The sequence below is a fragment of the Uranotaenia lowii genome, chromosome 3, assembly GCF_029784155.1.
Source record: "Uranotaenia lowii strain MFRU-FL chromosome 3, ASM2978415v1, whole genome shotgun sequence".
Classification (NCBI taxonomy): Eukaryota; Metazoa; Arthropoda; class Insecta; order Diptera; family Culicidae; genus Uranotaenia; species Uranotaenia lowii.
In genome coordinates, this window is record NC_073693.1 from 293,316,384 (window position 1) to 293,344,001 (window position 27,618).

Consider the following 27,618-nt stretch of genomic DNA (forward strand, 5'->3'; position numbering starts at 1 on the left):
TATATTAAGAGATAATCTGATTTTTATTTCAGTTGCATGTAATAAATCATCGTGTTCAATTTTGTATGGAAATTTGTATGGAAGTAGAAATTTTTGCATATGAAATCATCCAGTAAATTCAAATAAGCTGGAAATGAAGCTTGTTTTTGATATAGATTTTACCTATTCCTAACTTTCATTTTTTGCCGACATGAGAAAAATCAAACTATTTCACGAAAAAAGTTATAACAATTTCAAAATAGAAAAATCGGAAACCATTGAAAAGTATTGCAAAACTGCAGGCTTCGCTAGCTGGAGCATCCAATTATATCATGACATTTTTTTCTGCGAAGGTTATAAATCAACAATAATCATTGGCTATGCAAAGCAGTTAATTGTGATCTTTATTTTCATCCTATGGATAAGCAGCTTTCAAATTAGCAATAAAAAACACAAAAAAAATTTTTTTTAATTTTTTGTGTGACTTTGAATATTATTTCTGGGGTACACGTTAGGTTTGGTTTTTGTTTACATGAAATTTATTGCAAGAACCATAAAATATTTCAAAAATCAAAAAAAGCTTTTGCCTTCAGTGCATCTTTGGTGATTTTAGAATGAAAATGTTCATTTCCAGTACAAATCAAAACACGTTGCGCTAATTTAAGACTCTATTATTTGCTTTCAAAAGTTTTATTGCTATTTTTGGTAGTAAAAACAACCAAACAAAGTTTCTGAAGGCATGCAAATCAATAAATTTACGTACTTACGTACAACAATCGGGCAGGAGGAGATTGAGTGAACCAATTGTTGCACGATTAGTTTTTTTTTTGGTTATGTATGGATCGTAATTTTTTTTTCAAAATCATGGTGTTATATTATAATTGTCCAACAAACGTTTTCAACAAACGAAATGCCATAATTTTTAAAGTAAAATGAACAAATGAAGAAAACTATGGCTCCAGAATATTGTAAAAACAAGTCCCTATTTTGATGAATTTATTCACATTATGTGAAGAAAAAAAAACAGAAAACTCAAAATGAACTGATTCTTAAAGCAATCTTTATCTAAATTGTTTTGTTTTTCTCTGGTTACATATTTTGATAAAAAAAAAATCAAATTTAATATGTTTTTCTCAGACGAGATTATGTGTTGAAAATTTTTGAATCAAATGCCCAGATTTCACCAGGTTTTGGAAAAAATGCCTTGATTTGCTCAGCTCGCCGAATGCGTCACAATTTCTGCAATGTTTACGACCCCAGAAAAAAACAGAAGGAAACGAATTTCAAACACAATAAACACCTGCATTTAAATTTTCAAGGTGATGGAAAATTTAGAGAAACATGAGGAACAAAGAAAATAAACTTCTTTCTAGCTCGAAAATATCATGAATTTCTCAAAAAATATACAGCGGCTCACCGACAAGAATTAAACCCGCAATCCCTGCTTAAGTACAGTGTCGCGTAAGCCAATTACACCACAATGAACGTGATGGAATCGACCGACACGAGCGTACAATTCGAGCTCCAACGGTCGACTGCTCGTTGGACCTTCCATCGATACACTCCATGAATATCCGTAGGAAATTGCTGAAATTCCGCAGATTTCGGGCATCGATCCGTTGCTCCGTAGAAGTAATCAAAATCCGTCGGTCTAGCCACGCTACTCACGTGTGCTTGCCTCCTATTTATCTTTCTTGTTTCTCTATACACAATCATTGATTCGGGATTTTAGTCGAGCACCCACAAGGTCGATTGCTTCGGGGTTGCCGCTCACAGAAAATAGAAAATACCCTAGTTTGAGGACTTCTACCACTCAAACCTTAGTGTAATATTGACAACTCAAGTTTGTGAAAAGATCACAGCTTGTAAATAAGCCAAACTTGCTATTCAAGCAGTGATTTTCATCGTCCATAATGTCTTCATCAGCCACATTCTTTCACATTGATTTAAGGTGATTTTTTTATTCCGAAGCTTGAGGTTCATAAACATCACATAGCATGCACCAAATCACTGGATTTTCACGTAAATCGAATGTATAAGGGGCTTCAAACGCATACAACTACTAGATTTTTTTTGGTGATTGAATAAATGAAAGTAATGAAAGATTACGTGAATTTGTAGGTGAGTCTGATGTTTCCTTTTCATCTGAGTGTACGAATTAGAAAGTTAAAAAGAAGGTCTCGTTGCACCTTGAATTGCCTGACCTCATCGTCATCATCGTTAATTCTGAACGATAATGCTAGAACACTTTTTTAGGCCATACATAGACATTGCTTGAAAAACGTTCGAATTGCGTCGTATTTTCTGTTTTATTTATATTGGAGTCCTCTGTTAAACTTTTGAATGCTCCAAAGGATTTATAATTAAAACGTTCTATGTACCTACGTGGCAGTTGTTGCGGTCTACCTTTGAATTGGAGGTACCTCTCTTGAATCCTCATCAGCGCTTTTCTTTCAGCTCGCTTCATGGTTTCAGAAGAAATAAAAAATAAGGTCTAATTTGAGAAAACAAAACCTATCTGTTGAAAATTTCAGCAAAACTAACGAAAGGTAGAGTCAGAACCGTAATTTTATACTTTTGCTGAAACAAATGGTATCACAACTTCACAGATACAAACTGGAGTCTCGTTGAGTGAGCTCCTAGAGTCAACCAAATGAGCTAAATTTTGACAACTTCACAACTTTAAAGTCACATAAGCCTTCATGTTTATCACTATTAAGTTTAAAACAAATTCTCTACAAAACATAACAAAAAAGAAAAAAAAAAGTAACATGATCTTGAATCGAAAACGCTCACTGAAGAAGATAGTAAGTTGCTATCGAAACAACGGTATCTGAACTTTTCATTTACCGCGGTTGAATTAAAAGGAATCTTTCGATTGCTTCATTTGAATCATTCAACCAAGGCTCACAACACAATAAAGTAATATTTTAAGTATTGTCGATGGTTACCAGAAAAATAACGCATGTGAATTCTTTCAGTTCTCATTGTGTAAAAGTGATAGTAATTAAGTCTCACATTATATTTATTGAGCTACGCGTTTCAGTCGGGTCGATCTTAGCGACACTCATTCATCCACAAACATCGCACTCACTCCATAATAAGTTACACAATCAATCAATTCGTTTTTTCGACTGGCTTGGGGGTTTCACTTTTTCGGTACGTTTTGATGTAGAAGTTTAAGAACATGGCCAGTATGATGCACGCCTGCGAAAGCGCCACCCAGCTCCAGAATTTTGAATATTTGCAATCCGATCCCATCACGATGGCTATCATGAAGTGGCACCCGAGATGCACGAACTGCACCAACTGGAGCCTAGTCAGGTATTTCTTCCACCAGACGGCGCTTTCGTCACCATAGGACGCCCGATAGTAGTAGTAGTACATGACCGCGTGCACCAGCGTGTTCCACACGCCCAGCAGGTAACCGTGACCACCTGTAGAAGGATAATTGTATAGGCATAAGTAATCATAAGTTAAATAAGTTGAAAAGTTTCTCTATTCATTAGATCCCTAACTAACTTTTTTGTTCTATTGTTCAATTGAAATTAATATTTTGTACCTACAGTTCTTTCTTATTGAAATCTGAACTTTGTTCTATTTGGAACAATTTTTGTCAAAAAGTTCTTCCAAGCATCAAAAATTTCAATACTCAGACCCAATTATAATACAACGGGGCAACGAGCACGGACACATAGGATCTCAATGAAACTTCATGTTTCTTTGGAGGAAGCTTCTTTCCCTAACTCTAAGCGTATATCTTTCGAAGTTATGACGGCTAGCATCTTACAAATGCTGAAACCACTAGACAACAGAAAGTGTACTATGTATATTCGATTTAGAACCTTGGCGTAGAAGACTTGAGCTCTAACCACTACGCCAAAGCCTGGAGATCACCGTACCAACCGCAACCACAGGTCGGCTACATTTTGATAGACAGCCGGCACTTGCTCTGCGACGTAGTTCTACCTCCCCGTGGTGCAGAGTGGAAACGTGTCTACAGACTTGTCACCTGTAGATGTACGGCCAAGAGAACTACACGTCACACTTGGTACAGTCAGCTGCGACGGGCTGCGTGCCGAGTGTGGCAAAAACGTGGTGCGACTGGGCACCTTGGTACCAGTGCTCAGTTGCAGGAGGAGGGGTCGTAACGTGTATCGGGTAGTCGTGACCCCGATATGCGGGACGACCAAATGTTCGAGCGGGTGTTTGTCGAATTCGCGCGTCGGGTGGTCCTAGCCCTGATTCGCGAATATGACGGACTCACGACGGGCAGAGGGGCCTTGTGCCGTAATATGTGGCGCCCATTAGATGGGCCTCAGTATGAGTCTCGAAGTGTCGAGACGGAGGAAAAAAGTGGGATGTGTGGTTATCTCCAGACCCGAGGAGAGGCGAGTTGTTCTCGTCTCTAATTGGGTCAAGAGACGGAATGAACGAGGGCTCTCGAGACACGAGGAGAGGTGGGTATAGACGCCTCAATTTGTGTCAAGAGGAGGAATGTGAGAGGGCCTCGAGTCACGAGGAGAGACGGGTCGAGACGGCTCAAATTGTGACAAGAGGCCATATGTGGGACTCGATTCACGAGTAGCGGCGAACGGACTGCCAACCCGTAAGTCGTGAATCGTGACGAAGAGTGGATGATGATTGCTGGTGTAGTACGAATTAAACGAGTATTTGCCGTGGAGCGCATTGCGCGAGTATGGTCTCCCATCATGGGTAAAGCCTTCGTTGCCGGTCCGGATGGGAATTATGGCCAGAGGCCCCAGGTGGATTTTATGGCGTAGGGGTACATAGTATCATGAGTCGTCCAATTGCACCCATGGACCCAGAGTAGCAAACTGGGGGGACGCGGTGGCTCGCCGTGCCTTGGAATGCAATCCGTAAAAAGGATTTACCACCTGGGTGATCAACTAATAAAAAAAAAGACAGCAGGCACTTCTCGGACATCATTGATCCTGGCGAGCCGCCAACATCGAGTCAGACCACTATCTGGTGATGGTGAAGATGCGCCCAAAACTCTCGCGAGCTTGATGAAGCCCCTCTTGAGGACTGTTGGGATGCCATAAAGACAGCCATCATGCGCCGGTGCGGAGGGGGGTCGGACATTCGACCGAAGGCCGATAGACCGAAAGATGTTAGGCCGAAGGTCGCTAGGCCGAATGCGTTAAAAGACCGACGGATGTTCAGTCAAATAGGACAATAGGCCGAAGGTTATTTGGCCGAAAATTATTTGGCCGAATGGTCATCAGGCTGAATGGACGATAGGCCGAATGATCATTAGGCCGAATGGTCACTAGGCCAAATGGTCATTAGGCCGAATGGTCGTTAGGCCGAATGGTCGTAATGCCGAAAGGTCGTAAGGCCGAAAGGTCGTAAGGCCGAAAGGTCGTAAGGCCGAATGTTCGTAAGGCCGAATGTTCGAAAGGCCGAATGGTCGTAAGGCCGAATGTTCGAAAGGCCTAATGGATGCTAGGCCGAAAGGTCGTTAGGCCGAATATTCGTAAGGTCGAATGGATGCTAGGCTGAAAGGTTGTTAGGCCGAATGGTCATTAGGCCGGAAGGTCGTAAGGCTGAATATTCGTAAGGCTGAATGGATGCTAGGTCAAAAGATCGTTAGGCCGAATGGTCATTAGGCCGAATGGTCATCGGGCCAAATGATCGTAAGGCAGAATGGATGATAGGCCGAATGGTCGTAAGGCCGAATAGTCGTAAGGCTGAATAGATGCTAGAAGGTTGTTAGACCAAATAGCCACTAGGCCGAATGGTCGTTGGGCCGAATTTATGCTAGGCCTGTAAGACATATTATCACTTTCTTGCATGTTAGGCCGATCAGTAGTTAGGTCGAATGGTCAGAAGGCCGAATAGTCATCAGGCCGAATGGATGCAATGCCGGATTCGACTATTCGGCTTTGCGACCATTCGTCCATTCGGCTTCACAACCATTCAGTCTAATAACCATTCAGCCTTATGAACATTCGGCCTATTGTCCATCCGGCCTAACAGCCATTCGACCTAACGACCATTCGGCCTAGCATGCAGGCAAGTGTAAAAGAATTCTCATTGACCTAGCCACCATTCATGACGATCATTCAACCTTATGGCCATTCGGCCCAACGACCACTCGGCCTTACGAGCTTTCGGCCTAGCATCCATTCGCCCTTACGACCATTCGGCCTAATGACCATTCAGCCTAACGACCTTTTGGCCTAGCATCCATTCGGCCTTATGAACATTCGGCCTTACGACCATTCGGCCTTGCGACCATTCGGCCTAACGATCATTCGACCTAATGACCTTTCGGCATAATGACCATTCGGCCGAACATACTTTCGGCCTTGCGTCCTTTCGGCCTAACAGCATTCGGCCTAGTGGCCTGTTTGGCCATATAGCGCTTTCGGCCTAACGTCCATCGGCTAAATGACCTTCGGCCGAATGGCTTTCGGCCTCATGACTTTCGGCCGAAAAACCCAGCCACGCTGCGGAGAACGTCATCGGACATGTGGAACGAACTCGACGGAACGACTGGTTCGACGAGGAGTGTAGGAGGGTGATGGACGAAGAGAATGCCGAGCGGGCGACAATAGTGCAAAGAGGCACCCGTAAAATGTGGAAAATCACCGACAGCGGAAGAGCAGGCGAGTCCGAATTTTCCAGGATAAAAAGCGCCACCTGAAGGAGTAGGAGCTGGAAACATCTGCTTCGTTCCAAAGAAACACGAAAGTTCTTTCAGAAACTCACCGCATCCCGCAAAGGCTTCGTGCCGCAAGCCGAAATGTCCCGGGATAAGGACGGAGGCATCCTGACGAACAATCTTGAGGTGATCAAAAGGTGGAAGCAGCACTTCTATGAACTCCTAAACGGCGTACATGTAGAAGGTTCATCGTCGGCGTAGCCAACAACTAGGTGGAGCCACTCCCAACGTTGAATGAAGTTAAGGAAGCCATTCACTAGCTGAATAGCACCAAGTCGGCTGGGAAGTATGGCATCGCAGCTAAACTCATTAAAATGGGCCCGGACAAGTTGGCTGATTGCCTACACCGGTTGATGGTCCGGATCTGGGACACCGAACTGCTACCGGAGGAGTAATATTCCCCATCAACAAGAAGGGTGACAAATTGTACTGTGAGAACTACTAAGCGATTAGTGCACGTAGTGCAGAACATCAATCTAGCTGTACTAAATCAATAGCGCCCAGGTATGAAGAGATAGACATTTGATGTCTTGAGCAACATTGTTCAGTTTTGTATGGGGCATATTCTAGTATCATAATTTTTGCCAAGGGGTCCACTGATAGCGAGATAAAAATTCTAACTTTTTTGTTCTTCAAAGTAGGGCTTTGATGTCTTCGACAAAGTAGTTTATCTGATCAAAATACACAAGTTTGTTGAATATGTCAAAGTCCTATCACATCGCCCTCAGGATTTACAGTCACAGAAAAAAAATCTCTTGGAAAAACAATTTTTTGAACATGACACGTTGTAGATTGGATAAAATGGTTCGCTGTCTTTGAAACAAAGTTGTAACAAGCCACGATCTACAACTGTCTCATACATTATGATGGGTTTAGAAGTTGGTGAAGCCCTAAAGAAAGCATTTCGTGTATTTTATTGGCAATTTTGGAAGGCTCGTCCATCGAAAAGTGCACATTTTTGCAACACTCCCTTTTTGTGATTAATTTTGACAATAAGTGGAACCATTTCCATTCGAAATAAGCGGGGAAATCGGTGAAACTAGTAGAGATTTGAATGATTGAAAATACACTTTAAGTATAAAAATTACCTATTTGACTTATAGAAAAACAGTTGAAACATTTAATTTATTTATAAAGTGTGCAGTTTTCTTTTATATATTTTGTTTTATTAAAGACATTTAAATTCGATTTTTCAAATCATTTAAATTCCAAAAAAAATCATAGAACAAATCTATCAATTCGGTAGAGCACTAAATTAGTATTTGATATCATATAAATGAATAATAGAACCGGGTTTGCCTGTTCAATATAACCGCTTCAACCGGTTCCAAGTAACTGTATCAGAGCAACCAATCTAACAAACATTTCGCTTTTGTCTTTTCGTTGAGACATAAGTTTCCTCTCGTGGACCTTAACAGATAAACTCAGAAGTTTTGTTACTTATAGTTGTAAGCTAGTTTTCATATTGTATAGTTTATGTTACGATTTTTCTATTAAAAATGTTTTTTGAATAAGAAAAAAAGCATTTTCAATCATTCAAATCTCTACTAGTTCCACCGATTTCCCCGCTTATTTCAAATGGAAGTGGTTCCGCTTATCATAAAAAAGAATCACAAAAAAGGGGGTGTTGCGAAAATGTGCACTTAACAGCAACTTCTAAACCCATCATAATATATATGACACTTGTAGATCTTGGCTTGTTACAACTTTGTTTCAAAGACAGCGAACCATTTTATCCAATCTACAACGTGTCATGTTCAAAAAACTGTTTTTTCAAGAGATTTTTTTATTTTTCCTGTAAATCCTGAGGGTGATGTGATAGGACTATGACATATTCAATCAATTTATGTATTTTGATCAGATAAACTACTTTGTCCAAGACATCAAAGCCCTACTTTGAAAAACAAAAAAGTTAGAGTTTTTATCTCGCTATCGGTGGACTTCTTGGCAAAAATTTTGATACTAGAATTTGCTCCATACAAAACTGAACAATGTTGCTCAAGACATCAAATGTCTATTTATTTCTTCATCCCTGGGCGCTTAAATTTCGTACAGCTAGATTGATGTTCTGCACAACTGTCCTCAAAGCAGCTCACAAAGTGTTGTTCCGAATCCTAGTCCGCCGACTAACTCCCAAGCAAACAGATTCGTAGAAAGTCATCAAGCTGGCTTCATGGAGGGTTTATGCCGTAAAATGCCGTTTATGCCAAAAATGCCGTAAACTCCAAGTCCTTACGCACCATCTATTCATCTACTTCAAAGCCGCATACGAAAATATCGACCGTGACGAGCTATGGAAAATTATGGACGAGAACAGCTTTCCCGGGAAGCTGACCAGGCGACGATGGATGGAAAGCAGTGCCGTGTGCGGATTTCGGGTGAATTGTCGAGTTCATTCGAATCGCGCTGAGGGGGCTTCGACAAGGTGATGGTCTATACTGCATGATGTTCAAAGTGGCCCTGAAGATAAAGTCGGCAGATCATCTGCGGCGGTGAAGTAGATCTACCGCAATCTGAAACGCGAAGCAAGAAGCTTCGTCTAAGACGAAGCATATGCTGCCCTGCGGCTCCGAGACCGACCGAACCCACTTGTCTAATAATAACAAGGTCACGATCGACGCCGGCGAGCTGAAGATACTCGAAGGCTATGTCTATCTCCGTCCACTGGTGACCGCAGACAATGACACCAGCCGTGAGATCCGGCGGCGAATGATCAGCGGAAATCGGACCTACTATGGACTACACAAGCAATTGCGCTCGAGGAGATTCAGCCCTCGCACGAAGCCTGAATAACCTGTACATGACGCTCATTAGACCGGTTGTCCTCTACGGGCACGAGACATGGATATTGCTCGAGGAGGACCTAAGCACACTCGGAGTATTTGAGCGACGAGTGTTAAGAACCACCTTTGGCAGCGTGCAGGAGAACGGAGTGTGGGGGCGAAAAATGAACCACGAGCTCACGTGACTCTATGCAGTATCCAGAAGGTGGTGAAGGCTGGCTGAATACGCTGGGCAGGATGCTGGGCGAGAATGCTGGGCGACTGTCCTGCAAAACATGTGTTCACATGTGGAATTCCGTTCTCTCTTTCTCCGTAAAGAAACATATTATCTTAGCGGTCTAAGGCTCTATGGTCTAAGAACTGGAAGCGCTCCAGGAGCGCATTTCTGACTTATCACGAAAACGAGAAGGTGATTTCTAGTCCAAACACCCAACTCTATATTGTACTCGGCGATGATGAATGACTGCTGGTCTAGCTTCAGCTTGCAGCAATAAATAGTGGTAAGGGAGAAGCGTGCCTTCTCAAATATTTCGAAACGGATTTTTGCAGACTGCTCAATCCTCTACCTTGATAATCGGCAATTTAACCTTAAGGTTATCAGCACATGCCAAATCATCTTGTTTGAGGCGGCCTTTGTAATATAGGAATTCACACCAACGGGCAGTATGTATGCAATAGCTCCCATAGAGAATAGAGAACCTGTCTGATATGATTGCTGACCATGTAAAACTGAGGAATGGTGAGAACTCCAACACTTGGTTGACTACATGCCGATGAGTTCTTCCGAATTTTGATGGCTTTTTAAAGGCAACATAAGAATTGGACCATATTGATAGACATTGGTTCCAAAATAGGGGGCCCTTAGTTACAGGGGTAATCTTCTTTGCAGTTGATATCCTAGGAAACTGGTATCACTCTGTCAGGAAAAATCAAAGAATATTAAAATCTTACGTCGAAGGTTACGATGGTCAATATGATCAATAGTGCGGTTTGATGTCAATATATTGGCAATCGAATGAAGCGCCTTGATGAATAAAAGCGGCCTGGTAGATATGATAAAACCGATTTCTGCTAGACAAATTTTCTGAAATATTACTCAAACTGTACAGTCATATCGTAGCTATAATTTTATCAAAATTTTCCGGCAACAACTGAAGGTGCTTTGGCACAATCTCTTAGGGAAAGGTTCATAACTTTAGTCATATGTTGATTCGATTTATTACTATGTACGAGAAATATCAACTTCAAAATCTTTAGAGAAAAAAACACAGAGCATATTTACAGTTCCGAATCATCATTTACCTGGTGAAAACATGACGGCCCAGAAGGTAACGAACACCATGAGCGCGTGGTGATACACGTGCAGGAAGGACACGTGCGATTGCTTTTTCCTCAGCACAAAAAATACTGTATCTGCGAGATCTAAAATTTTAAGCAGGAAATAGTAGTACGCCATCCGCATTTCACGCATTCCGGCGGGGGTCGCCGAATAATCAATTAGTTGACACTTCCAGTCGAAATCATCCCGAGCCCACATGGTGGATCCCTGCGGAAAGAAAAGCGTGGACAGTAATTGATTAAACAGGTTTTTCCTTACTGGATCATGCCGGGAAACTTACAATAGTCACACAGAGCAGCGCATTTAGGACTACTTGCGCTATGTTGTATATCCGGATGATGTTTCTAAGATCGTAGGGTTTTCGTTTCTCCATATATCTGGGTCCAGCCCTTAGAACCACGTACAGATAGCTGATAAGGATGCCCATCACCGGCCATGGGCTCTCCATGAACGGCAAATCGAGGCTTCGGTTATCTGCAAAAACGGATGGGATTCTTCACAGCGTTCGTAGCATTCATCTGGCCTTCTCTTAGAAAACTCACCTCGGTTATCGACGATCCATTGATAGTAATCTCCCGCCAGCCACTCCAATACGAGAGCCATCTTGGTGGGATCTCTCCTGCGTTCCGGACACTTTCAATTTCAACAAACCGACATATACGTGCTGTTCGACTGAACGGCTTCTACCGAATGAATTAGAATTTATAGAATCTCAATTAGACCGAAATCCCAACAACTCCACACACCGATTTCGATTCCGATTCCGGTCTCGAAAGGTTGAGTCTTGCAAATATTCAAGTCCGAATCAGAGAATTGGGCAATTCCACTGACTGAGGCACACACCAATTGCACGGGACCGTAACCTTCACTGAGGGCTATCCTGGCTTGGCCGTCTGATTATCACCGAACCGTAATCATCGCATCGTAACGCATTTGCTAATCGGTCCCCGATTATTGGCCTCTAATATGTCTGCGGCTAACATTTTGACCTGCCAGGAACCGTTGCGCGGTTCATGATTGGATAATTTTATTCAAATCAATCGAAATGCACCAAAGTTTCCAGGCATTTGCGTCAAGTTTGCCCACGGGTGGCAGCACTAATTTTATTCAACGCTCACCGCTACTGTTCCATGCGAATGCAAAGTTGATGTTTGGCAAAGTCGGGAACGTTTACGTGTTCCAGGAACTTTTTCCCTAATTTTTTGACAGCATAGCTGAAGATAAAGTGATTTTTAGTAGCAGAAGAAAGCCTTTTCTCTGATTCAATACCAAAAACATTACATTTTGTCGAATTTAACAGTTTTGATAATTTTCCCAAATATGAAAATTTTAAAATTTTGACAAGCTTGACAATTTTGACAATTTTGACAATTTTGACAATTTTGACAATTTTGACAATTTTGACAATTTTGACAATTTTGACAATTTTGACAATTTTGACAATTTTGACAATTTTGACAATTTTGACAATTTTGACAATTTTGACAATTTTGACAATTTTGACAATTTTGACAATTTTGACAATTTTGACAATTTTGACAATTTTGACAATTTTGACAATTTTGACAATTTTGACAATTTTGACAATTTTGACAATTTTGACAATTTTGACAATTTTGCCAATTTTGACAATTTTGACAATTTTGACAATTTTGACAATTTTGACAATTTTGACAATTTTGACAATTTTGACAATTTTGACAATTTTGACAATTTTGACAATTTTGACAATTTTGACAATTTTGACAATTTTGACAATTTTGACAATTTTGACAATTTTGACAATTTTGACAATTTTGACAATTTTGACAATTTTGACAATTTTGACAATTTTGACAATTTTGACAATTTTGACAATTTTGACAATTTTGACAATTTTGACAATTTTGACAATTTTGACAATTTTGACAATTTTGACAATTTTGTCAATTTTGACAATTTTGACAATTTTGACAATTTTGACAATTTTGACAATTTTGACAATTTTGACAATTTTGACAATTTTGACAATTTTGACAATTTTGACAATTTTGACAATTTTGACAATTTTGACAATTTTGACAATTTTGACAATTTTGACAATTTTGACAATTTTGACAATTTTGACAATTTTGACAATTTTGACAATTTTGACAATTTTGACAATTTTGACAATTTTGACAATTTTGACAATTTTGACAATTTCGACAATTTTGACAATTTTGACAATTTTGACAATTTTGACAATTTTGACAATTTTGACAATTTTGACAATTTTGACAATTTTGACAATTTTGACAATTTTGACAATTTTGACAATTTTGACAATTTTGACAATTTTGACAATTTTGACAATTTTGACAATTTTGACAATTTTGACAATTTTGACAATTTTGACAATTTTGACAATTTTGACCATTTTGACAATTTTGACTCAAGAAGCATTTAGTCTAGCAGGAGTCAGTGCACTCCTTCAAATACATGCGCTTCGTTTTGGTTTTAGTAACACTTATTCCAGTAAACAAAATTATTAAGTCAATCGGTTTGATATTTTCGCTCTCAGAAGCTTATATTTTGCCGTACAAAAGTAGTTTTGCCTAGCGCCACTGGAAAACATGTTTGTTTGAATAATTACATCAAGAGGTTAAACGAACATTTGTCATCAAAACAGGCCAAATAGATCCTGAGGTCAACTCGTGTAACGGGTACTAGACCACATTAGAAATAACTTCGAAAAAAATCATCCAAAATGTTTTTACAAGGAGTTAGACACAATAAGATAGGCGGAAAAAGGCATGATTTGCGTTTAGATTAATTCTGCCAGAATTGTTTCAGCACGTATCCTGGCCGTACAAATCCGGGCAATGTTATTGGAAAACTGGCAAAATCCGGGCATTTGATATCAAAATTTACGCCAAACATTCCGAAATTATTTTGTAAACACCCAAGAACTACTCAACAAAAATTAAAAAAAAAATCATCAAAATTCATCGACAGATTCATAATTGTATATAAGTCTTCCAAAAACCCTTCCATGTTTATTATTATAAAACTTGCTAAAAAATTTCGACTTTGCAGGCCTGAATAAAAAAAATTCAAAAATTTTTTTTTTTCCAAATAAAGTCGACAAATTCGGAAAATCCGGAAATTTTTCAATGAAATCTGGGCAACAGCGTCAGGCCGCACTGTTCCCAAATAAAACCGGGAAAACTGCCAACCTTAGTTTTGATCAGTGATTTTGAAACTTTTTCCACTCACCGCCACCTTTTGCTGGACTATACTAATGATTTATTGAAATTTTAAGAATACATCTAGTAGTTATTCGTAAAATTGTAATAGTCTTAAATTTACTTTTTATTCATTAAATAAACCTACAAATAAAATTGCGAAGTTTGACTAAAATTACTCATTACCCAAATTACTTTTGCTTAAATTACTGAAAATTTTCTAGTATTAAAAAAATGAATTAAATTGTTTTTTGTTCCATTTGGTCGTATTGCCAAGTTCTTATTTTTTATATCAACAAAAGTGAATAAATTTGATCTTAAATTCCTGTTAAACTTAGCTATTTACCTTGTTAAAATATTTACAATTTTGTTATTTTACTAAACAAAATCTTTCGGTCTGAAATATTAATAAAACATTCATGCTTTATTTGTTGTTATTTTGTTAAAAACCCATCTGGTTTCATTTTTATCAGCTCTTGATTTCAAGATAACTTTTGGTACAAATTTGTTTAATTAATGTTTGATTAAACAAATTTGTACCCTTTTTTTGGAAAAGCTATAGAACATCATCCAGACCTGAATGGCTCGGGTGGTTAAAAGGTCTCTAATAAATTAAAATAATAATATAGAACATCATCAATGTTTTGATAATATTAAATAGGTTCAAACTAAATGATCATTTTTTTTTTCGAAGACCGTGAGTAATTTTGACTTCTGAGAAAAGAGTTGTTAAAGTTTTCTTTTTGTTGATTTTTCCCAAATCTACATAAAACGAGAATTTTGATGAAATTTAAACGAAAATTCAAACTTAATTGAATCCTTGATATTTTAAAAACTATAAGTCCAATCGTTCTACAGTCTTCAACAAAGTTGTTAAATGAGTTGAAATCTTTAATATCAAATACTCGATGACTTTTTGGAATAATATCACAAAAAGTTGTTATCTTAACTTTTAGAATTTTTAAAATTGTAGAATTTAGTTTTTTTAAGCGTTGTATCTCTGAAATAGGAATATTTAGGCAAGACCTGAATTCTTCATTGAATGAAGTATAATGAATTGATCTAAAATCAGCTTTTAGTATGCATTTAATTTTATTAGTTTATCAGTAATACAAGGTCGATTTTACCCAAAACTGATCAAAATTAAAACTTACACACGACATATTACAAAACTAGAGGTGAGAGAATAAATCTGACAAAGGTTTTGAATTCAGGACGCCAAAATCCTCCAAAATTAGTTGTTGTGTAATCAAAAGGAGGCGTTTGTAGCGAAAGAGGTAGGAATGCAAAAGTAATCAATTTAAAGTTAAAAATGCCAAAAAATTCTTCATATTTTAAGCTTCTCTTGATGTTTTTAACTTCATATGTACGTTTTTGATTTGAGGAAAACTGCAACTTCCACAACATTATAGGTATGGAAAATGGATAAAACGAAAACTTTGAAGCGTGTCTTCTTGAGAACCGCTTTTATGCAATTATACTGTGTTGTCTCTGAAGGTCTCGAATGGTTTTTGAAGTTTTAAATTGACTTTTTGAGTACGCGGTAACATAATTTTATTTTAAGTCTATTTGAAAATTGGTAAAAGTTAGAGACTATACAAGCGCAATGTTCTGATAAACATTTTTATTATAGGTGACAGAGAGGCAAATTTTAGAGGTGAATGCAGTGGAAGCTAAAAGCATTCGAAGATATCTGATAGATAGAATTAATGTTTTGGCTTTTCAAAATCATACAGATTTTGTATTGAGAGGATGGATAATGGATGATTTTTTCAGATTTTCTTTTCAATTTTTTTTCAAAAAGCTTATGACAAAAATCCAACACATTAACCATACATCCGAGAAATATTTTTTTAATTAGGGGCCGTTCCAATATTACGTAACACAATTTTCGATCATTTTCAACCCCCTATGTAACACATTCGGGTGAGATTGTCTATCCAAAATCTACAAAGTATAACAAGCTGTTATACCCCCCTTCACGCGTTTCATTATAATTTAATGGCCCCTTATGTTGAAAAAATTTAATCACGCATTGGATATATTTTGAACCCTCATAAAATGATAGCATTTGTTTAATTAATCTAAACTTAAATAATAAAATCGCCGCTTTAAATAAAATTTAGTTAAGGATGAGTCCCAGTGCTTCGAAGCGTTGGGAAGAGTAGGCGTGTAATGAACCGAAAACATGCGTTTATTTGTGGCTGTAAAAAATTTATCAAAAATTTAATACCTACACAAATTTATATATTTTAAATTTAAAATAATCAAATGCAGTTAAACTTTCCGAAGTTCGTGTGGGAGGTCGTTTCCCAAAAGTTGCGTGTTGGAACTGTGTACCACACAGTATTAAATTATTACACGTTATAACTTGCAAATAAATGGAACAAGTTATTTCTACTAAATTTACATGACTTATGACGTAATGTAAATTCCCGAAACGAAAAAAATGACATTGTGAATTTACATGACCATAACAATGAAACCGTTCCGGCTGGTTATTCCTTTTTAGTTTTTGAGTTATTGTTTTATCAACTATAGCCATCCGCCTTGTAACAAATTATGCCAATCATTAAAAAGATACTCATAATGGTTTACACAATCGAAATCCACGAGCTCCAGATTTGAAACAGCATTTTCTAGGCGCATCAAATCGAACTTGCTTCTTACCAGTCGGCCGTTCGGTGTTTGTGAAACGATCCTGCTGCAGGGTGTATCTGAATTTTCTTTTAGTTTCGTCAATACTTTTTGTATGGATGATTTTGAAAACAGTTTCTCATTACTTTTCAAAAAAGGTACCGTTAAGTTAATCTAGAATGTTTCTTGATTAATAAAACTTGTTATTTGTTTGTATAAATATTAAACAATTCAAAACGATTCACATGTATATAAATCCAAGTATTTGATTTTTTTGAATTCACAAGTTTATACTTAAATCGAAGAATAAAGAGAAAAAAAAACTCTATTTTGCTGAATCTTTTGTAACAACAAATGAACCAAAAGTTTGACAACTTTTTTTGCTATTCATTTTTAATTCTTAGATTTCGTATCAATGTTATCGGTTAGAGTTATTCCTATATTTTTTTTAAATATTAAGAATCAAAGACAAGAGGTGAAAAGTTGCTTAGAACAAAATATCACTTTTCCAATAAAGCCTACGAAATTCTGTCGAGTAATATACTATTTTTAAAGTGTGTTTTTTACAATAAGCAATAAAACATCATTTGTTTTTGGTGAAAATTGTTAAAAGGATTTCCTTTTATTATATTTATTAAAACTGACAAACAATAAGACACACCCTGTGCGCGATAGCAACGTGTCTGATTCCAAACATCGTTTCAAGCAAAAGTCATGTAAAATTACAACAAAATGATCCGAATGAGGAAACGCAAGGTTTTTTTTTCAGGGCTGCGTTATAATATACAACACATCTGACCGAATTTTACATGAAATCAAATTTTACATCAAATGTAAAACTCAGATTTTTTTTGTGTGCAGTTGTATTGGAATTGTGGATTGTGTTTATAGGGCTGATAGTCAGAAATTCTCCTGTAAACTGGCTGTGGTGTCCTTAAACAAATAAATTGTTTTTGGGGCTGTTCACTAATTACGTAAGCACATAGGGGGGGTGGGGGGGTTTCACATTTTCTTACGATCTCTTACTAGGGGGGTAGGGGGGGTTTCCAAAAATCTTACGTAAGAAATTTTACATTAAAAATTCATCACAGCCTCAGTCATACGAAACCATATTACTCAGGTTTTTTTACTAAATAACTACCTTTTTGTTGGTTAATTTTGATGTTATGTTATTTATCTTTTAATGTCTTTGAATTGTTAAAAAAAATGCAGGTCTTATAAAATTTATAGAGAACCAATTCAAACCAACATGCCATCAAAAACACTAAATCACATTTTAAAAAAAGATCGTCGCTTTTTGCTTTCCATCGTAACAATCTTTTTAATTGAGAAATTAATGTAGCGCGTTGTGACACCACGATTTCAATCCATCATATTTCGAAAATGACTTCTTCAAAAAAAAATCTTTGTAAAATCAATATAAGGCGCTTTAAATAATGAATTTCTAGACAGTTTTTTCAGTGATAGACACTACCAACTCTAAATTTTACAAACGATTTACCAAAAAATCCTAAAACTTTATCGCTTACCGCTGAATGAGTCTGAGCTTTTAGGTTAGTTGAAAACGTGATTGTCGTTAAACATTTTCTCCCCAATTTTAATGATTTTCAGGTCAAAACATAACAATTTTCTATGGTACCTTGTGCTAACCTCATCTCTCTTTTTTAAATCGGAATTTAGATTTTATATTGTTTATTCGATTGTGGAAATTAATTGAAAATTCTTGTTACCCCAAACATGCTATGTCTTGAATAATGTTTTCTATGATCATTCATGAAATTTCATCTGTGGTTTTGTATAGATTGTGCATTTCAAATACAGTTTATTTATTTTACTTAAAAAAATGCTTTGATTTGAAGCATGTATGTCACATTTTTAATATTTCAAGCTATTTTGAAAAAAAAAAACGTGTCAATTTCTCTAAAAATAAAAACGTAAGATCTTACTAGGGGGGAGGGGGGTTTTGAAAAATCTTACTTTGTCTTACCAGGGGGGGGAGGGAGGGTTGAAAATTTCCAAAATCGTACTTACGTAATTAGTGAACGGCCCCTTTCTAGTAAAATTCAGAGTGTTAATAAAAAATGAAGTGTGAATAACGCAGCGTCTCAAAGGCATTACTCAATAAGGAAATAACAAGTTATCTTGTTAAAATAACTTCATTTGATCTGGTCCGGATCATGGGTAACACAGTGCCGTTTTTGCTGCTGTAAAATTGGTTAATCCGTTCTTTTTTTTATTATTATTTTAATATTCATAAACATCTATGGTTGTTTCACAAAAGATTATTAGTGTAACATTAAAGTAAAATGTGAAATACTCTATATTTTCCTTGAACATTTCAGTTGTCATAAAGTCGCATGTTGTGTTTAGCTTGCTGCGATCATAAAAATTAAAAATTATTGGAAAATATAAACGCAGGATTTGTGAAACCTGAGAGCAAGTTCACAGGTGTTGGGAAAAAGTGGTAGAAATTTTGTCACTTTTTGCACATTTTGAAAATTTTGCCATGCAAAAACATTTTCAAGATCTGTGGCCTTCAAGTTTTTTTTTACATCACGTGTTATATTTTCTCGTGCTGTGATGCAAAAATAGCAATATTTCTAATAGAAAAAATTTTCTATCACATACAGCTGAAATAGAAACAGTGTTGTAAAAAGATTCAACGGCCAAAGATCTTGAAAACATTTTTGCATGGTACAATTTTCAAAATGTCAAAATTTCTACCAATTTTTTCCCAACACCAGTGAACTTGCTCTTAATAAAGTAAAACTTTGAATGGTATTTGGCAACCATTTTTTGAAAGTACAAATTGATGTTTCCGTGGTGTGGTGTACTTTATTGTAGACGAATTGTAATTTTATTTCATCAGTTTCTTTTTTCATTTCAAGTGCGAAGAAAGGCGGTATATCCTTGGCCGATGACCAAAAATGAAAGTACATAGAAATTTAAAATTGGTCCACGCTTCCTCTTTTTCTTTGTTCCTGACGTTTCTGCGTTCTCTGCTCCACAGTAGGCCCAACCAGTTTATGTTTTGATCATTTCAATGTTTTTATGTTGCAATGATTCAAAACATGAAGAAAAACAAAATAAATAATTAAAAGCTTTGATTATTTTTCGGAATGCGGGAAAGTTAGATTAGTGAGTCGTGATGAATGGGGCTTGTGATATAGCCCAGTTGGCAAGTCAGTTTGCGAGTTTGAGGCCAAGAGTAAACAAGGAACGCAGTTGTACCGGATAAGTTTTTCAATAACTGTCTTCCTACTGCAACGTTGATATAAAATCTCGAATGGCATGAAGATGGTAAAACGGCTATAAAGGGTGTTCGGTTCAAAAAGAGATCAACTAAAATTCGCCGTATTGTTTCTAATCATTCATATGAAAATCCTGAACAACCCTCATTTTGTAAGTGTACTTGTGAAGAATGATGCTTCCAAATCGCAACGATAAGAAAATCCTTACGGCAAAAACAAGATCTCGGAAGCTGTGTACAACATTGTTGACAAAGTTTGATTGCGTGGTAATGGACGAGGAAACCTACGCCAAGGCAAACTTCAGGCTTCAGACTGGACAAGAAGGGGAAAAATGGTAGACATTTTCCAGCATATTAAACTATCAAAGTTTGCCAAGAAATATCTCGTTTGCAAACTATCTGTACCAGTTGCTTGAAAAGGTAAATTTTCTTGCAATTGGGACTGCCAACCAGAAAACTTGAGTGAAAAAATGTTGTCAAAAGCGTTTGCTGCCTTTCCTGAAGAAAAATCGCTCGTCTGTGCTGTTTTGGCTAGATTTGGTATCCTGCCATTATGGAAAAAGGCGATGGAGTGGTATGCCGCTAACAACATTCAGGTTGTGCCCAGTTTAGAGGAAACACCCTAACATGTGGTGTTTGCCTGTCCGAGGTTTGAGGCGGTACGTACCAACATATTTGTCACCTGCGGGTCCAACATCACAGCAGACAACGTGGTGCAAAGGATGTAGGACCTCGCAGGAAGAGGGTTAACCACTGTCGGGGGATACCCACGGGAAGAGAGGCTCTCAATGCCGGGAGAACCTCTCGAGTCGGTGTAGGATGTCGTCACTGTCGGGAAACATCCGAATCGTATCGTTCAAAGTCCCGAATGTGTGCCGTGACAGGCGCGAGTCCAGGACAAACTGCTCTCGATCTGGCACACAACGGGCAGAAAAAGCCAGGGGCCGAAAATCCTAGGGCTGCTAAAGGGATAAAGAAGACCGGAAAACGGTCAGTGTAGACTGACCCCACCGACACGGGGGGCTGTCGAGTAGTGTGCGTCCGACCCCACGGTTTGAAGCTACAAAGATAAGGCAACATCTTCTGCGTAGCGGATGTGGTGGGTGCGCCGCGTTCTTGCTCCACCTTCCCAACCTTCCCCTCCACGGTTCCCAACGACCGGCGGCGATAAGACTTGACCTTTTTCGCAGTGGAAATCGGAGGGAAAGGGTTATTCCACGATCGGATAATACCCACGGGTAGAGTGGCTCTCGACGCCGAGTGAGCCATTCGAGTCGGAGTAGGATCCTGGAGATAAGAGGTCGGTCCTCGAGTCGTCAGAGGAGAGCTCAGGCCTCAAATCTTCAGGAGGAGAGGGTTGCGTGGTCAACCCCGAGTCTTTATGATAAGAGGTCGTGTCTCGAGTCGTAGAAGAGAGATCAGGCTTTTGGAGAGAGGGGTAAAGGGGGGGGGGGGGCAGAGGAGGGGTATAAATGGTCACCTCGAGTCACTACGAGGAGAGATCAGGTCTCGAGTCGCGAAGAGGAGAGGTTTATGTGGGAATCTTGAGTCATTGCGAGGAGATATCGGTTCTCAAGTCGTTAGAGGAGAGTTCAGGCGTCGAGTCGTAAGGATGAGAGGTTCTGCTGAAAGTGGTCTCGTCGATGAGTATTGCCTTAAGGCGCACTAGCACGAATAGACCCCCCACTATTGAAGAATAGTGTGTTAAACAGTTCGAGGTGGGAATCAGGTCTGCGGCCCAGATGGAGTTTAGGGAGTAGGAGGTATACATGGAGTATATCATGAGTCTTCCCATTGTACCCATGGACCCAGAGTAGCAAACTGGGGGAACGCGGTGGCTCGCCGTGCCTTGGAATATAAGAACCCCTTCTCCCCCCCCCCTCCTCCCAACACACCAGAACTTCGCACAATCGAAAAATATTGAGTAATAGCTAAGAAGAACCATAAAAAGACCCAAAATATTGTTAGCAGCGACAAGCAGTTCACAGCAAACTGGCGTTATAAAATTGTAGGGATGAGATGAAGGATATACAGAAAATAAATCAAATTTAATTAAGAATAAAATAAAATAATAGTTGTATTCAGCAACACTGAAGATAAATAAAATAAAATAAATTTCTATGACAACATTGGCTATTTTGTAAATACTTGACAAACAAACAAAACAAAGTCAGTCATTGATCTATTCTTGTGATCGACAGACGTGTTTAAGTGAATCTCTGAATTGAGATTCGTAAAATCACGACAATGGTGTGATTGGTAGAGTAAGCAAAAATAGCGCAGATATTTAAAGCTGCTGCTGCTGATTGTTTTGATTTGGCCTTCCGGTGGAATAAGACGGAATTGCCGTTAGAAGCGCAGATTTTTAAGACTGCTGCTGCTGATTGTTTTGATTTGGCCTTCCGTTGGAATAAGACGGAATTGCCGTTAGAAGCGTAAATTAAAGATTCTTTTGAGAATAGAGTTGAGAAGGAATGTAGAGATGAGATGAAGGATAAGCAGAAATTAAATAAAATTTGTAGGATGGAGAATAAAAATGTGGAATATGAAATAAAAATTGTGGATATTTGGTAAAAAATATTTTGCTCTAAAAGAAAAAAAACAAAAAATGACGCGTCAAAAGTTAAAATTGAGAATAGAGGTGAGAAGGAATGTAGGGATGAGATGAAGGATATACAGAAAATGAATCAAATTTAATTAAGAATAAAATAAAATAATAGTTGTATTCGGCAACACTGAAGATAAATAAAATAAAATAAATTTCTATGACAACATTGGCTATTTTGGAAACACTTGACAATCAAACAAAACAAAGTCAGTCATTGATCAATTCTTTTGAGCGACAGACGTGTTTAAGTGAATCTCTGAATTGAGATTCGTAAAATCACGACAAAAATGACTGTACAAAATCTGATGGCAGACGTTAAACGAAAGGCTCGTCACAATTTGGACTAGGTCAATTGAACCTTTACTGAGCATTTTTCCGTCTTTTATATATATTGAACTTCAAAATTAAAGATACTTTAATTTTTTCAATAAACATTACTGACCGCTTTTTCATCCGAACACCCATTACTTGAAACAAAGTAAAGCTTTAAAACGTTGAGTCAATAAAATTACCATTACCAAAAAATGCAACGATTCGAGTTTATTTTTGATATTTAAACTTAATTCAGTTATGAAATAATTGCAGACTCTTATTCCGGGAAAAAATAATCAGTTTTTAAAGCACTTAAAGCACCAGAACGTCATTAAGTGTGCAATGTTTGGTAAATCACCCTATTCTATATACGATTAAACCCCGGTAAACAGGAAAAAAGCAAAGAATTTCATTCCGGTACCCCTAGTAGTTATAGCGCTGACCCACATAGTTCCTGGCCATTAGTTGTGTGTTAAATTAATAGAGTTACAACTATTTCGCGTTGCATAATCGTAACCTTTGGACTGTTTCACTTTTCAAAGGCAGTTAAACTACTTCCTAAAATACTAGAGTGGCTTGAATCTTTAAAATTGTACCAACAAACATTGGGAAAAAAAAAATTAGAATTCGAAATTTACGTCACCTTAATATTTGTTAAGCTTTTTGGAATGCAAACTTGAAACGTAAGATCTACTTTGAGAAATTTTTTCATAATATTTTATGTTAATATTCCACACGAACGTCAGGCTTGTGGTCAAACACTGCAGTTCTTAAGATTCTACAATACTATTTAAGTTGTACCACTCAGATGCATACTTATTTATTCTAATTTGAGCTAACAAATGTGCTTAGTCCTAGCTGAATATCTATTCTCAAAACCGCTAGACAACGGTTGCACTTTTTTTGTCTTCGAATCCTATCAGGTGCACCAGGGAGAAAGCGTTATTTTGTAAGTCATTGGCAATTGCAATTTGTTTGCAACATTTTATTAATCCATGCATTCTGTCCACACGACGCCACCAGCTATTCCATGCGTATCCGATCACGGCGAAATTGCTGACATCCGAATACATTAGCATCGATAAGCGATGTATAAGCTAGACCATCGAGTTCCGATCCGATTTAGTTCTTAGACTAGGCCCTAGTCTAGGCGAGTAAGCGTGTTACTGGAGAAGAAATTTTTAGTGATTGACAGTTGATTGGTCGTGTTGGCTGCGAAAAATGGCCGTAGTACTTAAGTCCCTCGCTCGGGCCTACAAGGAATTCTATCACGATGCGCAAGGTGAAATTTGGTTTGGTTTGAAGAAGAATTGGAAGGGTTTGAATGTATTGTTTTTCTGTAATTTAGATCCCCGAACGACGGATTTGTTCCTGATGAATCCGCCATGGCTTCCTGTTACCATCGTAGGATTATATCTGTATTTTGTGCTCAATTTGGGACCAAAATGGATGGCCTCACGTAATCCGCTCAACATCAAAACGTTAATACTAGTATACAATGTGGTGCAAGTTGCGATTAACACCTACATGGCTTACACAGTAATAATGTGAAGTGATCGAACTCCAGAAAATATCTCTGATACGAAAATTAACAATTTCTTACAGGGAACCAAACTATTCATAAAGTTAAAATTTTCATTGACCTGTCAACCGGTAAATCGGTCAGCTGAAGGACTCCCGGAACTAAATCTGGTGCATCAGTATTACTTGCTGAAGGTTTTGGACCTCGTCGATACCGTAAGTTTCCAAAATACTTGCATATATCGAATTCGCCCAACTAAAACCTAACAATATTTCCAACAGATATTCTTCGTGGTGCGCAAAAAGCAAACGCACGTGTCATTCCTACACGTGTATCATCACGCGGCAATGGTCCTAGGGCCGTTTATCTACAGTCGAGCCTATCCCGGAGGTCATGGATCGATGTTGGGACTCATCAACACTTACGTCCATGCAGTGATGTACCTTTATTACTTCCTTTCCGCCTACAAGCCGGAACTAGTCAGGGACATCCGATGGAAAAAGTACATTACCGGGATGCAGATAGCGCAGTTCATCTTTCTGACCGGATTTTATGGAAATACGGCTATTATGGGATACGATTGTGGCATTCCCATTTGGTGGTTCTGGGCCTGCTTCATACAAGCTATCTTCATGCTGGCTATGTTTAGTGATTTCTACTACCGGACCTATGTCAAAGCGAATAAAATCCGAAAAAGCCTTTGAGAACACAAATAAACAATCCATGTTTTTAAGTACAAATCCCTTGATCAGTAGCATTCATGGAAGGAAAATTGATCTAAAACCGACAAACCTGGATAAACAAAATGGTAACCATAAGCGACCACTGTGTACGATTGCTAAATAGAAAAGTGATAGAAGGGTGTGTGTGATTGTGCGTAATATTATTTAGTTGCATTCGGAGTGTGAGATTTTTTTGTTATCTTTTAGGCACTAAACATTGGGGATTCAATCCTACCTACAGTGTTTATCAACTTCAGTTCTAGAAAATTCAATCCATTACTATATTTACCTGAGAAATATATACCGAATTTTTATTTATAGAAATAAATGACATAAAATACAAAACTGTTATTTTTTTACCATAATTTTTTTTATAAGCACTCTACATGGAAAACAGTCATTCAAAAATCTAAATTATTGTAAAAGAATGCTCATGTGGCCAATGTGTTTATTTGGTACATTCACTCAACTACTCTCCATTTGCAAATGTGTAACCTGTGGTTACATTACTGAATAATGACGTTGTTCATCGTCTAAAAAGCACTTCAAAACTGCTACACAGCCGAGATATAATAAAGTGATGATCATCCATTTTTTTTTTTCGTTGCCAATCAACGATGCACAACGCATTCACCTTTACCGGTTTTGGTACGTTTCCAGCTGTTGGAAATTAAAAAGAAATGAAACTATGGTATGAACTATTTCATACCTTGATTATTGTTTCCAACATCTTTTTCAATTGCTCCCGTATCTTCAAAAAGATCTTCATCAGCGCCCGAACATGATTGAAAATGTTCCAATGAACATTGGCCATTTGATTAAACTAGCAAAGTTTTTTTTATTAGAAAACTGCAGTAGTCTACTGCCTACCATAGATAGGAGGAAATTAGTCACTACATCATAGAATCGTTTGAAGAAAATTTACGTTTTTATGCCAAAGTGACTAATGGATAAGCCAATGTAAGTTTTCAGTTCTAATTCTAATTCTAATTTGTTTATTTAGAGAGGATTTTAACCGACATGGTCATCCTTCCTCTAGTTTTTAGTTGAACATGGAATCATTCAACAAAAAACCTACATTCATAGGTTATCATAATATAAAGATACCATACGTACTCTTTTAAAAGTACATGTAGGCTAAGGTTGCCAGATTGCTTGGATTTATCCGGGTTTACCCAGATATTCATTCGGTTTCCATTGAAAAATACCCGGATTTTGCCCGGATTTTGTTCGGATTTATTCACTGTTTTTGGCAAATCAAACAAAAAAAACAACGAACGCCTACAAAGAAATTTTTTGAGCAAGTTTAAAAAAAATGATCATGAAAGTTTTATTTTAAGGCTTAAATACGATTCAGAATCAGTCGATGGGTTTATCTAGATATATAAAAATGAATGTTTGTCTGTCTGTCTGTTCCCTATATACTCGGAAACTACTGAACCGATCATCGTGAAACTACACGGAAAATAAAAAAAAGGTAAAATTTACCTTTTTTCGAGGTGATTTTTTTCCACCCCTCTTTCGAGGTAAATTTTACCTTTTTTTCGTTCACCTAGCAAAAAGGTAAATTTTACCTTTTTCGCATTCACGTAGCAAACTAGTAAATAATACCGTTTTCCTATTCACTGATTTGGAAGGTAAATGCTAGTTGGTTTGATTGGTTTCTTCAATAAAAATAAAAACAAAATTCATTTAAAAATTAATTTTATTATTAAGTTTTATTAGTGACACTTTACCATCTTCGTGGCATTCGTGTCATTTTCAAAAATTAATATTTACTTGAAATAAATGGGGATTTTTACCTTATCTCCCTGCATTGCGTTAACACATTCTTGCCCTTCTCCATTCTAATCCGGTCAGGTCCCGCTTTTCCGTAATGATATCTGGAGGATGATGTGGAATACACCTTGAAGATCTGTGGGCCGATCTGAATCAAAAGCAAAGTATTATGACGAGAACCAGCACAACTAAATGATATCTAGGAAAACACTTACCATTCTGTTCCGATATTCACATATTGGGCCCAAAGAAAAACTTCCTTCCTGAACGACAAAACAGCTTAACCTCAATAAACGTGTTCGGCAAAAGTTACTTTTTTTCGAGATGAATTGTATCGTTTTGTTTAGCTCAATCCAGGCCAACTTCACCTCACTACGAGGTAAGTTTTACCTTATTTGGATTTACCTTTTTTTCTGGGTGAATTATACTTTTTTATGCAGCTCAATTCAGGTGAACTTCACCTTGCTACGAGGTAAGATTTAACTTTTTTGGATTCACCTATTTTTCTCGGTCAATTGTACCTTTTTTCCAACCTCGATTCAGGTAAATTTTACCTCGCTGTGAGGTGAGTTTCACCTCGAAGAGGTAGAAGTTACCTTTTTGGCTTTCACGAGCGTTCACCTCGCTATCTCGGTAAATTTTACCTTTTTATTATTTTCCGTGTAGGAATCTGGTGGTTTTCGGTGCCGGAGATGGTTTCTATAATAGTTACAGAGAGCTCCGACTTAAGGGAGGGGAGGCTCCCATACAACTTTTGTTTTTTTCCCACGAACCAAAAGTCATAGCACCC

General features: G+C 37.7%; 2 protein-coding genes across 3 annotated transcripts; one reads left to right on the forward strand and one right to left on the reverse strand.

Moving 5' to 3' along the window:
• Positions 1–2,997: 2,997 nt before the first annotated feature.
• On the reverse strand, positions 2,998–11,724 carry LOC129757887 (elongation of very long chain fatty acids protein AAEL008004-like). Its single transcript, XM_055755259.1, has 5 exons — positions 11,539–11,724; positions 11,335–11,475; positions 11,073–11,266; positions 10,756–10,999; positions 2,998–3,416 (listed from the first exon to the last, which is right to left on the reverse strand). The coding sequence occupies exons 2-5, from the start codon at positions 11,393–11,395 to the stop codon at positions 3,097–3,099; spliced, it is 819 nt and encodes a 272-aa protein (XP_055611234.1). The 5' UTR covers positions 11,396–11,475; positions 11,539–11,724; the 3' UTR covers positions 2,998–3,096.
• A 9,651-nt stretch (positions 11,725–21,375) lies between these two features.
• LOC129755667 (elongation of very long chain fatty acids protein AAEL008004-like) lies at positions 21,376–25,375 on the forward strand. Of its 2 annotated transcripts, XM_055752281.1 has the most exons (5): positions 21,376–23,754; positions 23,829–24,087; positions 24,154–24,344; positions 24,411–24,542; positions 24,609–25,375. In XM_055752281.1, the coding sequence occupies exons 2-5, from the start codon at positions 24,027–24,029 to the stop codon at positions 25,029–25,031; spliced, it is 807 nt and encodes a 268-aa protein (XP_055608256.1). In that variant the 5' UTR covers positions 21,376–23,754; positions 23,829–24,026; the 3' UTR covers positions 25,032–25,375. The 2 variants fall into 2 exon arrangements, with proteins under 2 accessions (XP_055608256.1, XP_055608257.1); XM_055752282.1 differs by having other exon boundaries at positions 21,376–24,087.
• The last annotated feature ends 2,243 nt before the right edge of the window (positions 25,376–27,618 follow it).